Source organism: Synchiropus splendidus, chromosome 7 (assembly GCF_027744825.2).
Source record: "Synchiropus splendidus isolate RoL2022-P1 chromosome 7, RoL_Sspl_1.0, whole genome shotgun sequence".
NCBI lineage: Eukaryota > Metazoa > Chordata > Actinopteri > Syngnathiformes > Callionymidae > Synchiropus > Synchiropus splendidus.
This window is the reverse complement of record NC_071340.1, coordinates 20,478,269-20,497,924: the sequence shown is the minus strand read 5'-3', so window position 1 is coordinate 20,497,924 and position 19,656 is coordinate 20,478,269. Positions and strand designations below refer to the sequence as shown.

Genomic DNA, 19,656 nt, shown 5'->3' with positions numbered 1-19,656 from the left:
CTCACATATACATATATTAATATATATCAGGCCTCAGACCGACATCATTGGAACTTCATGGTGGCCACAGGAATCCATCAAACAAGAACTAACCATTATTTACAGGATGGCGACGTTGTTCAGTTCCATAGTCAAGTCAATTGCCAGAACTGCCTTCAGTGAGGAGATCTTTTATATTTTTATATCTTTTATTTTATATTCGACTTGAATTGATACCATTGATGGTCATACTTGCAACTGACCTCTTACCCAAACATGTGACAATATAACTGTGGAATCTCCACCAATTTCTCTTTTTTTTTATCTCGGTAAAACACACTTTAACTTAACTTTTAAGTTTTCAATGGACTACAGTATACATTGTTATTGCTGCTGTACTGCTTGTGGAATAAGACAGAAAAACATGCAAGTTACTAACAGAACCAACATCGATAGGACAGAAAAGAGCATTGTGGGACGCCAGGCAAAAAGATTTTATAAATCTTTACTTATTTAAAATTAAAATTAAACCTTCAGCGCCTTGAAGTTAAACACACATTGTACATTAAAATAAAGTAGGATGTAGGGTCAGGGTAAGAAGAAGTGAAGCAACCTAGTCAGACCTCACCCTTATAGTGGGGTAACATTAGAAACAGGCCCTGAGTGAAAGAGACTTCTGAAGGTTTTTATTCCAAGTGAAGATATACTGTCTCGGATTCCTTTTGTGTTCTACTGTGTTCTGCATCTGTCTTAAAAGTGATATGTCTTACGTCTCTGCTTCCTTTAGGTCTCAAATGGTGCTCACCTAAGAAAACACAGCAATACAATTCAGATGTTAACCTTTTCAAAATAGTCCATTGAAAGCATCAAATGAGATTTTTTAAAACAAGACAAAGAAAAATGACATCACAGGAATAAACAAAACAAAAGCCCTCTCCTTGGAACGTCTTTCAATTACTGACATCATTCATCTTCCTAACCAGGTCACAGAGACCTGGAGAAAACCCAGCTGACTTGAAAAATGCCTCAGGGGCTCTGGGGGGCGTCACCATGGAGACCAAAACACATTCAGGGTTCTTAATTAAAGCAATATAAATTCCACGCTGGCATGAAATTGTTTTCCTGGTCTTTTGTCCCAGTATTTCATTTTAAAATAAAGAGAAATGCTGGTGAGCTAGAGTGAATATGGTTGTAAAAAATATTTCAGTAGGAATAAGAAATGTGACATATCAATTGAGAGTGTGAAGAAGTAAAGGCAGGTTTCAGTTTCTCAGTTAAATCACTGCGGTCTGGAATAACCCTTATAACAACTCATCCCCTCAGAGTGCCTTCAAGACATTTCTGCAGTGTTGCGGACACCTGGCTTGTGTGGCCTTTGTCTAGATCTGCCACTCTGACCACACAAACCACATGAGCCCTCCTCAGCTGTCTGAGCAGCTGCTGCCGTGACGCCATCTGCCGACACACACTGCTCTCAGGACCCCAACAGCAGTGTGAGAGAACACGTCGTCTTCGGAAAACATCACGCACAAGATGTGAATCCAGCATGAGCGACCTTGGCCCAGATTGATTCCACACAATCCTTGTCTTTGTCACACACTTGTACTTCCTGCGTGACCCAGACAAGGTTTAATATGAGAATGGTTGAGAAAGGTTTAGTCTTGCTGCCAGATGATGCTAAAGCAGCTTGGCTTGGACAAGGTAAGGCATTATTGTGTAATGCTGGCGCTGGACTGGCACTATTCTTGTCTGCGTGAATCCATCACCGCAGCTACACCTATTAATAGGCGCCAACTCTAAAGGGCTTTTTTTCCTCTTTTTCGAGCTCATTCAGGGGTGTAAAGAAGACACATACTTGGGCTGGTTTTGGGAAGACCTTGCTGTCGTGGACTTCTGTGTGAGACACAGGTGCAGTCAGGTCGAGGTGAGCGCGAGGACATTTAAGTAAACACACATAGAGGCAAGATAATGTCTCTCTGTACAGGTTTATTTACATGATACTATTCTGTTGTAATGCTGGATAGCCAGATTATATGTAATACATAAATATCAACACAGTTTGTTGTTTTTTTTTCCAGGTTTTTTGTACAAATTTGCATATAACTAAGAATCATAAAGGGAAACTCAAACATTTATCTTTTAAAAAGAAAAACACATCCTCACAGGGTAGCAAAGGGCAAACACAGGTCACAAACATACATGGGCTTTAATGCATCAGGCAGCCGTGACACCACACTCTGCACGGGCATGTGATCATTCACCATACGCACACGCGGTGCTCTATAGCCATCACACCAATAGCGGTTAAACAAAATGAGATTCGTAACTTTGCATCTATTTTTTTTTTTCTTCAAAAATCTAGCTCTGGCATGCTCCTGTAGTTTTGTAAACATGTGCTGATAAACCGGGCGAAAACGGGTGAGAACGACACACACTCACATACACACACACTGTGCTCACATAAACATTCTGTTAGCGCATTAAAAAATAAAACATGGTTCACATACCCTATTTCCACAGATGCACTGAATACATGCGCTAACATCAGTACAATATCAACAGAAACGGAACGAAAAGAAATAATTGTCTCTTAGCAAATCAAATCTTGGTGGAGAGATGTCAAATGTGTGTGTGTGAGAAAACAAATGTAGGCGAAGAGCAATTCATTATTCCTCACCGATGGGCAGATGTTGACCTGCCAGACTTTTGTGCACACGTGTCCGTTGTTGCAGGCCACATCGCCGGCACACCCAGAAGCTCATTCACTCAGGTCCATGTTAGAGTCTAGATTCAGTGAATCACGGAGTAACTGATTTTGTCCCTGTCTCGCACGATACCTCCTACGTTTTAACGGAAAAATAAAGCCTCGTCACAATCAAACCATTCAGTCAACACGGGCATGCTGATCAGAGGGGTCACCGAGGCTGCACATGAAGATGACGCACTGCTTTGTCACGCTCATTGCAGATGACAACGAAACAAACGGGAAGACGACACGGAGCAAACACAGCAGCTGTGAGGTAGGTAAAGCCAGGGAAGACAGAGACAAAGTAGCAAAGCCCCTTGTGCATATTGTGGGACAGTTGCACAGCTCTCTAACTGTTGGTGGACTCCAGTGAACAAGAAATCTGGACTGTGTGGTACGCAAGACGTGCCCAAATCTGACGACACAACCTAAGGTCTGAGCAACACGGCTGTCTATGGTTTGGCACAGATCGGCGCATGGTTTAGGTGAGAGGAGCACAGAATATCTTGGACAGCTACGCTGGGCTGCTCTGAATAAGACAATATGTATTAGAAAATAAAGGACTCAACAGCGGAATTCACACAAAAGTAGAGTAAAACAAACTAATGGATTAATCAAAAAAAGGGGAGAAAAGTGATCATTCATGCATCTTCCTCCAACATGATCTCTTCTTTTTTTTCTTCTTGAGGTTGCTGTTTCATTCATCAAGTCCTTTTCCAATCGTCACTTGGCTGCGCCGCCAGGTTAAAATGCGATATACTCCAGTCTTTTCAAAAAGGTGTCGTTGTCGTCATCATCACCGATATTTCCACTGTTGGCGTTGGTTATACCTATATTCTCTGGATCTTGTCGGCCACCACCACAGGGTTCTCCTTACGGATCTTGGCGGCGGCCTCGGCCTTGTAGTCATAGGGACAGTTGTGCTTGTCTGAGTACCTATGGATGCCACAGAAGAGGTTGCCACAGCGACAGTCGAATCCTGGAGTGACAAAAATAATAGAAAAACATGGCTCAGGCATTTCATTTCAATTGGTAGGGTGCAACACAACCCCCATCAACAAAGTCAGAAGAGAGTTAGAACCACTCACAACAGTAATTTAGTTACGATATAAGGGGTTAATTTCTCAGTAGCACCTCATGGTACTCACCACATTTAAATCAACAATCATAATTTCAGTTGCTCTTCTAAATATGCCAGGTTCCTGCTACAAATAGCTGTGTGAATCGTATATATAAAGATACAACGTAATCTGGAATTTCATATAGGATCACAACAACAACTTGAGCTCCTTATTAAACATAGCCATCATATTTTACTCCCCAAATCCACGCTGGTCTCAAGATAATCACATGTAATGCTTGTTTTGCAACAGCCCCGTCACGGTACTTTTCTACTCACCAGTAAGGCCAACTCTCTTGCGGCACATGAAGCACCTGTTTTTCTTCTGCTTTGGGGTGTCGCCTTTACTTTCGTCGCTGCTGGATGAAGCTACAGGGGCGGGACTCGAAGCAGCAGGCTGGTTTACAACTACAGAGAAAAGACAACATCTTACTAAACCATCACAGCCAGTTGTTTGCTTCACAAACGCACTTTAATCATTTTAATTATTACTTAGCAGCCCGTGTCCCCGTTTGCCTCGACTCCCAGCACGCACTGAACTAAATTAGACATCATCGGTCGATTGTAGAGCGCATTATATTTTTCAGGTTTCCTTGTCCATCCATGTTGCAGCAGCACTACGATTCATGATTTCTACAAAGCCATCTAAATCACATTACTATGTAGTAATAGCTTCTTCTCATAAATGCCTTGTACTGCGTTGGCAGGCGATGGTGAACTACTATGAAAGAGCTTTCTGGCAGGCCCGGTTCACTCCGAGAATGTCCTCTGGTGTAAGGGTATTTTTAAACACAGCTATATTTAGCCACCTCGCTTTCTTGGAGACGGTAAGAAAAATCGTCGGTAGGTCAGAGGGTGTGCACGGAGGCCGCAAAAATACATTGTGGCCAAGTTGCCTCCTACAAGGCAATGTTTGCTTTCAGCAGCTCGTGTCAAAGCTGTCACCTGCCTATGTGTCAAATGTCTCTGTGAGTATTTACCAGGCTCTAAGGGTTCAGGTTTCTCCTCTCTCGAGATGCTCATCTCCGTCATTTGTTGAGTCACGGGAAGAGATCCTTGAACATTTCTAAATCAAAGGACATTGGTAGACAATATTAGGCAGGAGTGAAAAACAGACTCATACACCAGTGAACAGATCTAATGTTGCAGATGAAGAGAAAAGTCTACCGACCTAGACATATCTGGTGAAGAGGCAGGGGAGGCATCAACCTTGGCTAGACTGGCTTCTAGTCTCTGGATGGCAGAGGCTTCTGAGGTAGGACTACCAGCTGAACCTGGGGAATATGACATACGAGTTAAGAAAGAGATAAACAAGCACGAGTAAGTAACCGATTTGAGTTTAGCAGGAAAAGAGGCAATATAAGCTCAGTATTATTAATATTACCGGTGTCCTGCTGAAACAGATCTTATGTGCAACCTTGAAAAGGTATGTGATAGTCTATTTCAGCTGTTAAAGATCGACTGTGAAACACGTTTGTCTCAAAGGAAAGACAAGCCGCAACAGGTTGCAGCGTTGAGACTGAGAGAAGTTTGACGTGAGACACCCCCTAACCTTGAAACCACCATGGAGAAAACAGCTGTCTTTCATTACACAGAGTGGAAAAACAGAGGGTGGGGGCATATGTGTGTGGGGGGGAGGGCTGGGAAAACACACGGACTCGCTGGTTTAGTGTCTAAACATTGTGTCCTCTTCCTTAGATAATAATCTGCAGCTAAATATATGATTCAGGTGGCTACAGTCAGCTGTTTTGATCGGTCTGTGTGTGCGTGGGTGGACTCACCCATGGGGCTGAGGGGACTCATCCGATCACTGCTCTGCTGTCGCGTCAGGTGTTCCTTGTAGCACACAGAGCACATTCCATTGGTCCTAGGGTTGCCATAGAAACCACAGCCGGTGGCACAGAGCATGGGCACTGGGCTCTGGTTGGTCTCTTGAGCCATTGCTGAAAACAAAAACAAGATGTCACCCACAGGAGAATAGTCATCAACAAACACCGTCACATCGGATTCAAGCGCAGAACCGAGACTTGTTGCAGCGCAAACTACAGAAGAGTGATGGAATTTGGTAGAAGTTGAGAGCCGCAGGCCCGACTGTTTAGATTTGCCCTTCGCCCTGAATACAGTAATGAACAAGAGCACTTCTCCACAGGAAGTCTATCAAAGCAAAGGCGCTGACTGTATTCTGCTGAGCATGTTGGCAGAAGCCAGACTCTCTTCTCTGTTTCTGCTTGCTCTGTTCACTGTTTATGTCCCTGGTTCAGCTCCTCTCTCCTCTGGTCCACTCAAAATGAGAACAGCCTGGTCCTACACTGACAAATCCTTTCAGTCGCAGGGTTTAAGGAAAGTTTAAACCAAGTAAAGCAGTGGAAGTAATTAAGTAAACAAGACTAGTTGTGGCTCTTGGTTGGCAGAGTGACGCTCGATAAACTAGGTCAAGAGCGAGGTCATCAAGTACTGCCTCTCTAGTACTATCCAAAATAGTTGCCAAGCAGACCATACAGAAAATTCCCCGAGTCATTTTTCCACACCCTCACTCCCACAGAACAAGCGTGTGTGTGCGTAAAAACGTGTACCAGTGACGTAGTTTCTGTGTAGCAAAGCAATACAGCAGGAAGTTGAGTAATGTCAGACGGCAGCATTTCAAAAAAGCCTTGAAATATGGAGACACAGACAGGAAGCCCACCATTAGTTGGGTACGACACCCCTACACCAGTTCATCAATGGTTGAGAAGCCAGAAGACTATCATAGCAAAACAACCACATAAATGACCTTTGGCTTTGCTTTGAACAAAGTGGCTGGTGTCGCACTCCAACAGGCACAATAGAACAAATGTAATGCTCAGGAGGCGTGTAGCAGTTGTCTCAGCTCACTCCAGGAAGCCTGACCCCTCACACATGCATGGTGTTGTTGAACCCCCGGGCTGACTCACACAGACATACACTACAGCTTCTCCCGCCCCAGCATGTCACGGAAAACCACGTCAACAAAGGGTTTCCTCGGACAACCCACTGATCTGCCCTGTAAGTCACATGCTCATCCAATGACTGCAAATAGACTCAACCAGACCAAGGCACCGTGAAACAAGATCAGTCAAACATACACTAAAGATACAGAAACCACAGCCAATTCTAACCTTTGGTTGACGGGGAAAACATTCTGATGATTAATAGATGGTCGCCTCCGAGCTCCGGAGCACAGGCTCGGCAGGGAAGTCGAATCTACAAAATAATCTGCTTTCAATTTACTGGGCTGTAAAGCATGTCCAACAGGGCAAGTCGGGTGGGGGGTTTCCAACAACAAGCAGCTTATCAGCACCACCAATCAGCCACCATCAACTTCCTTTGATTAAAAATAACCGGCGAGACATGAAATAGCTCCAAAATCAGCAAACAATAGAGGCCCATGTGGTGAACCGTGGCCAACAAAAGAGGAAGACTGTACTGCAAGCCTGGCTCATATTTCAGGCCCTGTTGTGCTCAAAACTACTGAGTCACTCTGGAGGACGGAACACGAAACTACCAACTGGCGTCCAGACAAAAAGCAGGTTTCACATCTGAAACGGTGCGAGGCAACAATATCATAATGAGAGAGATGGTGTGGGCTGGAACAGTGGTGTTTGGTGAATGCTACAGCAGTCTAGACAGTGTGCTCTCTGCTCCCTTTGTTTCTTCCTTTGTCCTCAATCTCCCTGCTTCCTGTTTTTTTTAACAGCCATCGCGAACGCTTTCTTAATCTAATCATCATTTCTGCCCATGTCCCGTGAATATGTCCGTTATATAATGCAGAAAAAACAACTCGGATGATGTCATATAGCTCTTAACATCGACAAAACCTCGATGTAGAAACTGCGCTCCACAGCCACACTCCCGTGTTTCGGGGACTTGGATTTAACTCGTTGAGTTGATCGAATATTCCAAGCACTTTTTTGATGATTCGGTTCGAGAAATGTCTATTTCTAGTGAGGAATTAGAAGCTTTGGTTCCCCATCCCCCCCAACTCGATCCACACAGTCAGAAAAACACTAAAGCAACGCTAGCTAGTAGCTCCCTCCCCTGTTTTTCTGCTCTTCCAGACAGTCACGTTCGAAGCAAGTGATATTTCCATTCCGAGGAGGAGCTGCCGTTCCCCCTGTTTGTCATTACTCGGGAAAAAAAATAAAAATTTACAAAGAAAACTACCAGGCTTGTTCGGCACAAACGCGCACCAGCTGACCTTTCAATCCACCGTTAAAGGTCGCCATGACCCAACGACAGCTACTGCAAACAACCATCTGTTTTCAATCGGAAACCACCTCGTTGTTGCTTAAAGGTAAAAAAAAGTGAATAAATCCAAGATCACCTGCTGACAATCGTAGTTTCCGACAAGACGAAAGAGAAAACTGGACGCTTTTTTTCTGAAACGGGGGGATGTCACGGTCCTGGCAACCTTCCTTCTCGGGTCTGATCGTGAGCGTGTCCTCCGGGTCAGACTGGTTCCGATGAGTCTCCCTTCCTCGCCTCGCGCTCCCTCCTCGATCGCTTTCTTTCTCTCTCCGTCTCCTGCTCCTTCTGGATGGATGTTTGTTTCCTTCTTTAGTAAGAGGAGTGGCGGATGATGTCACGGGGGCTTCAACGTGTGGCCATTGGCTGCCTGCAGCTCCGTGTACAGTTCTCATAGTCCTGCCTCATTACACACACACACACTCGTCATCCTCCTACAAGGACACGCAGCCTTTTTTTATGGAGTATTAATGCGAGTGGGGAATGAATAGTGGCGCTTCAATAAAAGTACATACACTGTTGAGAGTGGTTTTCTCAGCCTCTCCCCATAGAGAACTACTTTTTTATAGCTCCTTATGACACAATCACATGATATTTTTGGCAGAAACAAACACACACACATACAACAACTACTGTGTTGATACTTCAGTGTGTAAACATGTTTTGCGTGAGACTACTAGGAGACCGGGGGAACAAGTAGCATTACAACATTCTGTTCGCTTTTCAGATAACAGATCATAGTTCATGGTGTCACCTCACGATGAAATACTGCATTGTTTTCCTTCAGCTGAAGTAGCTTTAGGGGACTTTGGGTCCAAATATCCGCTTCAATAACATTAAAACCTACCCTTAAAATGAGCTGTTCATCACATGTATTGTTGTGTATATCTGGTTCAAGAAAGTTTTTCTTTATTATTTACAGTTTTTTTTATGATTTCTAATGACGCTAGAGGATAAATTGAAGCATCAAAAGTAATTCTGACACTGTTATATTTATTTGCTGTAGCGTTTAAAATCAAGTGTCATTTGAATTTGAATCATAGTTCATTGACAGATCTGGTGAAATGTATTGAGAGGGAAACTGTTTTCGTCTCACCACTTATTTGCTGTTACATACAATGTTAATGGAAAAAAAGATGAGTAGTGACAAAGAAGGGTAGTGGGGGGGGGAAACATAGTAAAAAATGTGAGCTTCCAGCTATAGGAAATACAAACGTGGTTGTAGCCCTTCACTTGTTGGCAGTAGAAGTGGAGTTGGGAGCTAATGGAAGGTAAGAAATGGTCCCAAGAAAAGAGTAATCTCAAAAAAACAACTAGAACATCAGGAAATAGAGACCTTTCGTGGAACAACCATGTAAAATCAAGAGTAGTGCAACCCTGGTTTCATGTTATTACTGACATAATATAACTGTCTTCCTTATATCTGGTTTCTGTCTAACCAGATTCCCATGAAACCCGTGCACCATGTTCATTCTTCAGTCAACAAAAGTGGATCCTATATCTCAAATAATAAACCAATTTAGAACATAGGTATCTGAAAAGAAGGGCTTCATCCAGGTCCAGTCATGCTGTGTGAAAACACGTTTCTCTTGCTGTGTGTTTGTGTATCATCTGGCCCTGAAGGCCTAACAAGTCCCAACATATTTCTCCACCTTGTCATTGAAACTTCACTCTCATCCTCAGGCGCAACATGCTGGGCCAGGCAGAACGCAAACACTTGGGCTCCGGTGCATGTGCGTTTCAGTCAAACATGCTGTCAACGTTTATCATCGGATTCGTGGAACTCACGGAGCCAGTACTGTCTGTTATGTCAGCTTGCAAACAGCGCTCGGGTGAAACTAGTCAAAGGAGAGGTGGAACATGAGGAGCGCTGCCTTGTTTTTCTCGTCTACATTGGCCTTGAAAGTTTGCGTAAACCCGAAGCTTCGTAAACAACCCTTTCATAATCTTCACTGTCCAATGAGAATGTAAACAAATACTCAACACCTTGTTCTGTACCATTTAAAATCAAGTGTCATTTGAATTTGAACCGTATTTCATTGACAGATCTGGTGAAATGTATTGAGAGGGAAACGGTTTTCATCTCACCTTCTTTCAGGTGTAAACACTGCTCGTTGTTCTCAGCAATAGTGGGGTTCTCCTATTGTACAGTCATGATCTTTTCATGTGTAAAGAGAGCACAGAGAGAAAGGGGGAGGGCCAGACAGACTGGTTTACACTGAGGTCTTTGTGTGTGTTTGTGTTAACACAGGGCAGCAGTGAAGAGAAAAAGAAGGCCCGTGTGTGTGTGTGTTAAATGTATGTCTCCTTCATATGTAAAGGTTCATAGGTTTTGGTAATGGGAGGGGGACAGCTGAGGAGAGAGTGTGGGAGGTGTTGAGTATCATTGCCCATCCCCCTGGAGTCTGCTGTATGTGTTTGTAGGTTTGGAGTGTCTGTGTGTAGGTGTGTGTGTGTAGGAGGGATGGTGATGTGGTTATTTCAGATGGTTCCTCCTGGACGCTGCCGCACGAGACGCACGTGACGGCTTCAAAATGACGGTGTTTCCGTGACAACCTCGTTGTGTTGTGTTCCGTCTGTGTGTGGGGGTGCGCGGATTAGTTATGTGGATCTGGAACAGGCTGTGTGTAGTTACTAGGCAGATACTGGTCCACCAGGCTCACATATGCACCCACACACACACATACACACAGCTGTGACAGGCGTCAGTGTGGTGAGACCCTGTTGATAAAGGGGCTAGTGGTGGAAATGGCAGCTTATCCATTTACATAAGCTGTGCGCAGGACTTGATAAGCTCCGCTCTGAGACTGACTGAAGCCATTGCTGCAAACTTGATCCCACCCAGCCCCCTGCCACATTCAACCTCATGAGCAGATGAGGGGGAGCAACATGGGTATTTGTGTGTTAATTCATATGATGGCATTATTCAAACAGCGGCTCTCAATCTGCCCTATTGTGTGGTTGCTCAATGCCGGGCGTTTGTGTTGCAAATTTTTACAGTTTCACATCTTATTTACGTGTTTTTCAGCGTCCTTTTTGGACACAACTCTCTCAACGGTAGCACAGACAAATATAGTGAGATCAATCATTTATACTGAAGTGTTTTTAATGGCAACTTCTCTATTTTAGTAGGAGTTGAAGAGCTCACCAAGAAGCTCACAGTTTTGGGGATTATTGCATCCAGTGCATCCAGCAACCTTTCCTTCTATTTTAGTGTGACTTCCTTCACCGAGCAGCTCCTTCAGTGACACAGTTTAATCAGCACTTTTTGATGGACATATATTTCTATCTTTTCTTCCTGAATACGTATGATGATCAGTGTTGAACAATACATAATAGTTTTTCATGCTGATTTGTTACAATTGAATCAGTTACTTTAGTAGGTCATATCAAACATGCAGTTGTGTATATAGATCACAGCTTGTTTATATCTTATCACAACTGCATCTTTAGTTAACATTCTTGGTGTTTTCACTTTTTTATATACATATTTTTATTAGGGGTGGGATTCGATTTAAAAAAAAATGTTATTAGTCAGAGAATTTGTGATCAAATCAACTCAGTTAATCGCACTATAATGGTATAGGAATATTTGCCACAAGAAGCCAAATTTTCAATTTCAATGAATTTGGTACATTACTGAATCAAAAGATGGACCCATACATACATTGAAACAAAACAAAATAACAACAAAATATTTGTTTTGCATCAGTTAGCGCAATAAATCACAATGGTGGCTCTATTCAAGTTTTGATATCACCTTATTTAAACTAGAGCTCTTTTAATGTCTTGAAAATATTGGTTTCATACAATAAGAATGTCAAGTACATTCAGAGTAGTGGAAACCCTGGCCATTGTGTAGTGACAAACACCCCCAAACAAAAGCAAATAGATGCTTTTGTTCAGGGATTCCGCCATGTTTGTTGTTGTTGTTATTATCCTAGCTGCGACGTGTTAAATATTTTTTTTTTTGTTGTAATTAACCATATAGTGAAAAGTGCTGCATTGATCTTATAACCATTCAATAAAAAAGCATGACAAGGCTCATGATTCTCCTAAGTTGCTCAATGAAACGATACCAGTGAGCTTTTCAGAAGGGTTAGAAGCAGTTTTGTGGTGGGTGACATGGATTGGTCCAGGTGGCAGAGCAGCAGGGTGGATGAAACCATTGACTGATCCTGCACTGAGGCGTCCCATTCACTTCCTTCTTTGCTCTGCAGCACTGCTCTGTGTCATGAATGTGCTCGTTGAGGCCAGTCAGGGAAAAGCGATGAGACCTTCACGTGTGATGCTTGTGGGTCAGCTGGTTGGAGAAGAGGGTGAACCTAAAGACATGCGCGCCAGAATGCTGAGCTGTGTTTTTTTCCCCCCTGACATACGAGACGGTGTGTGGTTATCAGGTGTGTGTGCGGGTCCATGTGTGTTCTCCAGACGGGCTGCTCTTTGTTGCTGCGCCCTCGTGCGCACTGGTATGGCCACGTGCTTCTCTGTCTGCGCGCGGTGGCCACGCCCCCTCTCTGTAATCTGTCAATCGCCGCGGCCAAAACTCCGCCCGCATCCGGCATAAACCCCGCCCCCCGAAGATGACGCGGCCTCTACTCACGCATACATACCACGCTCTTTCCTCTCTCACTGCCTTCGCTCACCCACCGACACACGTCGTGGCTGCGCCATCGACAAGAGACTTGAGCAACACACACACACACACAGTTCTGCTTTTCTCCCCGCATGTGTCGGGTGTTAGGTTTCATTCCTGAAAAGTACTGCTCTGTCCAACTCAGACACATGGAGACTGAAGGTGGTTTGTCTCGGATCCGATTTGAGAGAATGTGTTGAGCAGGTTTTTCTTGTCGAGTGAACGGTTCTTTAAGACCCTGAGCACAACAATTTTTACGGTTCTGTGCCATGATGCTTCATACTACTCACCACAACGCATCCACGTCATTGTAAACAAGGTGGAAGCCATGTCAGCAATATAGTCAACAAAAAACCGTCTCTGTATGTACATTTAGTTCTAAAATATGTCGTTTTTCTTTACTTTTATTTAATTATTTTTTTTATTTGCAGGTTTAATCATAACTCCAGCAATAGGCCAATGTCCCTGATAAGAAAAAGAAAATCCCAGATCAAATCTTGGGTCTCAAGAGGTTAAGGTGTCCCCATCAGTCTTCTTGAAAAACTGTGATACACTTGATATACTTGAACTAGTTTGCAGGACAACCATTCATAAGAACGTCAACGTTGGGAGAGTCAAGCGGAATAGTCACAATAGTGGGAAACAGGTGGTGATACTACTTATGAAGTGCATTTATCAACAGTATCTAATGTTCTTCGGCTGTTTGGACTATGTATTTGGTATGTTTCACACACATTTTTGATTTATAACTAAGAATAATGAATTTTTTAACTTAGTCGTACTATTTCTTTTGTAGGCAGTTGTTTTTGTGAGACCTGTTTATCCTCTGTTCAATAAAAAAAGTCATCACATCTGGTACTCTTCTAGTTTGGACATGTTTGAATCAGGTGACCATAAAGCCAAGATATATTTGGCACTTTTTGCTGCAGCAATTGATCTGCAACACTGTGATAAGTTTGCCACAGTTTGTCACGCAGTCATAAAAGCAACTTTATATACAGCCACCAAGGACAGACAATCATGATATTTTTATGTACTGAACAACATATTTTTTTTCTTTTGGAATTGTACACGGCCCCCAAGAGTGCAGCACTGAAGTGTATTTACAGCAATAACAACCACTGAAGCAAGTAAATTAGAGTTGTTTAGTAGCGTGCCAGAGCTGTTCACAAAATATGCAATAAAATGTGTTTTGATTTATGGAGAGGAATACCAGTTGTCTTTGCCAGGTTCAATCATCTCTTTGTCTCTCGGGGAGTTTGTGGGTTGTGTTTTGAGAACTGGTTGAGCCAGCCCCAGTGACACTGCTGTTCAGTGGTGCTGATGCCACACGACCACACCGTCATTGCAAACTAGAGATACGGAATTTAATTCTGAAGTAGGACAGCTAGCTGAATTAATCAAAAATAATTGTGAACAAGAACATTTCTGATATGTCAGGGGGAAAAAGGAATATGGAGAATTGACTTACAAGGGAAATCAGTATGCAGTGTGAGCGATAATATAAAAAGAAGGGCACATTTATTGTTGTTCAATGGTATTTATTCTTCTTAATAATCCAGTTTAATTCAGGTTCTTTTGTGGTTTAAATATGAGCATGGCACTGCTATAGCAACAGGTAGTGTTGGAGGATTAGGGAAAATAACAAGAACACTTGTCAGAATGTCCAAAGGAAAACTGAAAGTGTTTCCTGTAAACTTATCATGACCACCATGCGCACAGAGTATACTGTATTGTTGGCAACGTATATATTAGACAGAAGTCAAGGAAACAAGCTAGAAAAACAAGTTGAAGCTCAGTTCAGGAGCCTTCACTCTACACCGTTTTTCCGGGGATTCATCCTGTTGTCTCGTCGGAATCACATGGATCGACTTTAATAACACGTTTCTGCGAGCAACCTTCGCCTCTGGTAAAGAAAAAGCAATGGCTGTAGAACCAGATTGAGCCATGCTTGTCTCAGTTCCTCTCTCATTCCCAGCCTTACCTCTAGGGCTGCAACTCTGCTGCTTTACATGGAGGCGGTTGAGCAGCTGAGGGGGGTTATTGCTGTACAAAGTTCACCAACTGGGTGTTGTGTTTGAGGCACGAAAACAGCCATGTCCTGTGCTTGTTTTTCAGCTCCAATACCAAAGAGGACAAAAGCATATTGTCAAGACCTTGCGTGAATTATTTTGCCCTCATTCGATCTGTTGACGTTTCAGCCTCGCTGACCTAATTAATGAAGGACATCTCGTCAGTTATCAGTCTGTTTATGACGACAACAATGGTGATGAGTCGCTATCTGAAATCTACTCACTGATCTTGGTGACTTTTGCTCTTCACATGATCTGCTAAGACATTCTCATGACTTCCTTCTGCAAGGTTGCCACTGTGATCTTGCACACATCAGCTACCATGCAAACATCTGTTGACGAGACGATAAACAATCTCCTTCTTTGATGATGGAAAAAGTACTTGTCGTCCAATGCTATGTTTATCTTTCGATAGATAGTTAAGACAGGGACACTTTATCTTCAAACAGACGCAGGAGTTTATTAAGTCATATCTAGTAGATACGTACTACTTTCATTTTGTAGAGCGCATAATCACAACACAGATATAAAGGTACTTTGTCCTAGAGTAAATCCTGGTCTTGTATGGCTTAAATGTGTCTTAGTATTAAAGTAGGATCAATGAATAATACCAGGTTGTAAATTTTTCATTGACCAGTAAGTTGAAATAGGAGTTATCAGCTGAGAGAGAGAAAAAAAAGTTCAGTTATGGTAACCCCCTGAGACTCCACAAATCACATGAGAATGAAAGTAGAACTGAAAGCTTTGAAATATATGCCATGTCATTGATCCCTTCTAGCTCTCTGAATGGCATTCTTCTACATATAAAAATAAACATCAGCTTAGCTTTTATATATATATATATATATATATATATATATATATATATATATATATATATATATATATCGATGCACTCCAGCTGACTAACACTTCATGACCCCCCTGACCTTAGGAGTAAAAGACTCCCTCGTACACCTAGTTAAGTTTAGCGAGAAGAAACCTATCTCCTCCCCGCTCTCTCTCTCTGGCATACTTTCAAAAGAGGGCAACATAAACACATAAAGAGGCAACATAAACACATAAACAAGCTACATGACTGCCCTTAAAACACGTGCGTCCAAATATCACCAGCTGGGACCAAAACAGTTTGAAATGAACCGAGAAAAAAGTCTTGTTTACCAAGTGAGATGGGTGGGCGCAGATGGATTCTGGAGCAGGACAAAAGCGCCCCCTGCTGGGGAGTAGTGATTCTGCTAAAAATGTGAAAATTCAATAAAACGGTTACACTTTAGATTGGGGAACAGTATAAACATGCACCAACCAACGGTTTGCTTATTTACTGTTATAATAATCATGTTATAATCATATCGTAATATTATATTTTTATTATATCTTATAATGTATTGTTTAACTAGATGCTAATAAGTAACTATATAATGTATAATTACTGACTAATATGCAGGTAATATACCAAGGAATGAGTATGTTATTTATGGTAATATATGTTCCCTCAGTTTTACCAACAAAACAACCTTTTTTTAATGAAATATTGTAAAAGTTAATAAAATAACAAAGCAAAGTAGTAATAGTAGTAAGCAGGAACTAAGATTGTCGATATGACACGAATCTGAAGACATGTACAAAGGACAATAATAATTTAAATGGCAATAGTTTTGGAGCAAATGTTGCCATGTCTATTTGTATTGATGGCAATACACACAGAAATAAAAACCTTTGTACCTCAGCAGGGAGTTTTTCATTTCTATCATGATGCAATGTACATAAAGGTCATGCGCACAGCTGAATTGAAAGGGCTCTGCTGCAAAATGATTCAGTTTAGAAACAAATATAAATCAGCTGAACGAGTTCAGCTCTTCCTGTTACACAGGTCATGTTCTCGTCACACACAGTTGGACAAGCTCTTACCTCCCCAAACAGACACACGACACACACACACTCAGCTGCATAAAAGAAGTCATAACTGTTTTGAATAATTGATTGCCAGTGAAATTATGCGGCTCTAGGGTTTCCAGGCTGTCATTGTCTCTGTCTCGGTCGGTTGGATGCTGGAGGAAAAAGTGAACTCCTCATGCAAGATGCTTGTCACCGACCACCCACTGGATATATATATATACACACACACACACCCTCTGCAACATCACTGACCCTGTGGTGTGAGGACCTCAGACTGAGAAGAAATGATGCTTCTCTTGACACCACATGACCCGTGAGGCCAGAAGATCCCGAGGTAAGAACCGTACTGGACCATGAGAGGAAGATGCCCCAAGAAAACCTGCTCACCTCTGAGGATGACAGTAAGCACATCCGTCTGTATTGCTGCTTTTTAGCTGTGTTTTTAAGCATATGTTTTGTGCATAAGTGTATACCAAGTATTATGGAGGTTTATCATCATCGATGCGAAACAATGTGTTGTGGTGGACATATGTGGTATAAATAGTTGATCATTTTATTTTCTGCTTTGCTGTAGATACACCTAAATAAACAGCGATGTACGATGTAGGTATTTTTTAAATGTGACAGAGGGTGAATGACAGTCAAGCTAAATCATCATGCCACAGTTAGCTGCAATAGCAGTTGCTGAATTAGATTTTTTAAAGTCACAGGATGAAAGAAAACAGTCAAAGAAACTGATGGTCCAATCTGGAATAAAATTTTTTTGTTAACTGTTGCAATGTATGATCTGACCTGAGTGTGAATGGTGGCATTGCTTTTGCCGATGGGCCAGTAGTAATCGTCAATATAGATTTATACATCCATCCATCCATCATCAGTGAACCACTGCGTAGTCCTGCTCAGGGTTGTGTGAGTCAGGAATACTGCCTGGACAGGTCAGCAGTCAAGGCACCACACCATTTTAGAGTTTAGAGTGTGCAATTCACCGGAAACTGGAGAAAACCCAGGCTGGCCTTTATAGATTTATATTGTGGGTCACAGTTTGACAAGCCACGATGCAGGTAGCAGTTTGGCTAGACCTCCCTCCGATTGGTTTCCTGTTGGTTTCTTCTCATTCTCATTCTAATTCTATGTATGTGGATGTGTGCAGAAAACAACAAAATGGAATCTATCCATGGGAACCCCCCTAAACTCTCCTTGCTTCGTCGCTCTGTTGAGGTCTCTGGTGGCAGAACTCTCTCTTACGCTCTCGAGGGTGCTCCCTCCACTGTCCAAAGCCTGACATGTATTGCAACAGGGGAAGCTTATGCACCAGTTAATACATGAAAACCCTATGGTTTGTTGACCTCTTGAATCTATATAACACTACATTGGCAATAAAACAAAATGTAATTCAGAACCAAACTTGAGCACCTAAGTCCAGAGAAAGAAGCCGACACTTCACATGGACTCTTCTGCAGCCCGAGGCCACATAGTTGGCCTGTGGCCCTGAGCTGTCTCCCTCATCTCTGCGGCCCAAACCAGCCTGTCTCCCTTCATTAGGCCACTGCTGCTCTCTTTTGTGCCCCTCTGCTGCACACGGCTGTAATGACCCGAGCAATGGCTGCTCGGGTTTCACTAAGAAGACACATCAAAGGGCAGACTCCATAAATATCTGCTCAAACTGTCACTCGTTGCCTTTCCATGCCTCTATAGTGGAGACAATAGCAGCAGGTAAACAATGAGGAGTGTGACCGATCGCTGGGGTCACCGTTTAATTTATCGCGTAGATGAAGGCTTGGATTTGTTACGTGCAGGTCATGCGAGGACGAACGGCGTCATAGACAGGATTACAGCTCACAATCAGAACAATGTATTGAAACAACTTTGTCGACCAAACCAAGTGACGGAGGGATCATGGCTGCTGGATCTGCTTCTCTGTGATCTCAAGGTTCTGACCTGGTTCAGAGGAGGTTTGACCTCCACACTGGGTCAGATATGATTCTAGACCCAGCATCCTCCAGCTCTGAGCCTCTCTCCTCCTTCAACTACTCTATTTATTCTCATAGATATCAAAGAGAGATGAGAAGGGAAATGTTCTGATTATAATTAGACTGGCTCCTTGAAATATTATTGTTGACTGAATGGAATTACTTTCCCAGCTGCCAGATGGTCGGCTAAATTTGGATAAAGGGTCTCATCACATGGGTCTGAGCGAAAACTGGATAAATCAAATAAGCCAAAACAGCAAAAGGTCCTCCAGTGGAGTCAAATGGCACAGTAGTCAAATGTTTATTTATTTTGTTTAAAAATCAAATTAAACACACACTGTCGATCACACTGTCGCTTTTTATCTGACTTTTTTTGTTTTCTTTTTCAGCTATTTCTGGAATAACAGTAAATATAACTATATAACAATATAAGCTTCTCTTTTTCTCTTTTCAGTTGCCATTTTTGTGTAAATTTCTTGTCTCTCAAAATATATTGAAAGAAAATTGAAAATATGTTTTGAAATAAATTACATTTTAATCTTTTTTGACACATCTGGTCCATAGTTTTATATTGATTTATATTCAAATATAAAATGTTTTTTTTTTTTTTTTAAGTTTTATGGCATATTTATACGTCTAAACGTGCTAATCTTTTCAGGTCCATTTGTTACTCGAGTATATATTTAAGATTTATTTTCCATCATGTTTCCTAGTCATCATCGTCGTCTTTCTTTTGACATTATGTCCCGTCACAGTTTCTAATGCGAACTCATTCTCCTGTTTCGGCTTTCTTTTACAGTTGACATTGGCCTGGACCTAGCAGGTAAAACCTGTCATTGAAATGTGTGATAACCTCACTATATGGCAACCATTCACAAGAGGATTCTGTGGTGCTATTGCAGGTGATGAGGTTGAATTTAGTCCAGAGGAACCTCCTCCACAGGAGAGGCGCAGAAAGAAGCAGAGGGATAATGAAA

General features: G+C 42.3%; 1 protein-coding gene across 1 annotated transcript; it reads right to left on the bottom strand.

The window, feature by feature from the left end:
• Positions 1–1,945: 1,945 nt before the first annotated feature.
• zfand5a (zinc finger, AN1-type domain 5a) lies at positions 1,946–8,418 on the bottom strand. The gene is made up of 6 exons (XM_053871685.1): positions 8,185–8,418; positions 5,627–5,788; positions 5,017–5,119; positions 4,826–4,911; positions 4,125–4,253; positions 1,946–3,704 (listed from the first exon to the last, which is right to left on the bottom strand). The coding sequence occupies exons 2-6, from the start codon at positions 5,784–5,786 to the stop codon at positions 3,556–3,558; spliced, it is 627 nt and encodes a 208-aa protein (XP_053727660.1). The 5' UTR covers positions 5,787–5,788; positions 8,185–8,418; the 3' UTR covers positions 1,946–3,555.
• Positions 8,419–19,656: the final 11,238 nt, after the last annotated feature.

Bases quoted from the DNA above. Each gene is read 5' to 3' on its own strand.
- zfand5a (XM_053871685.1), bottom strand. From the start codon at position 5,786: ATGGCTCAAGAGACCAACCAGAGCCCAGTGCCCATGCTCTGTGCCACC. The intron at 5,120-5,626 runs GTGAGTCCACCC...CATATTCCCCAG, and splicing joins GAGTCCCCTCAGCCCCATGG to GTTCAGCTGGTAGTCCTACC. The intron at 4,254-4,825 runs GTAAATACTCAC...TTTTCTCTGTAG, and splicing joins ACCTGAACCCTTAGAGCCTG to TTGTAAACCAGCCTGCTGCT.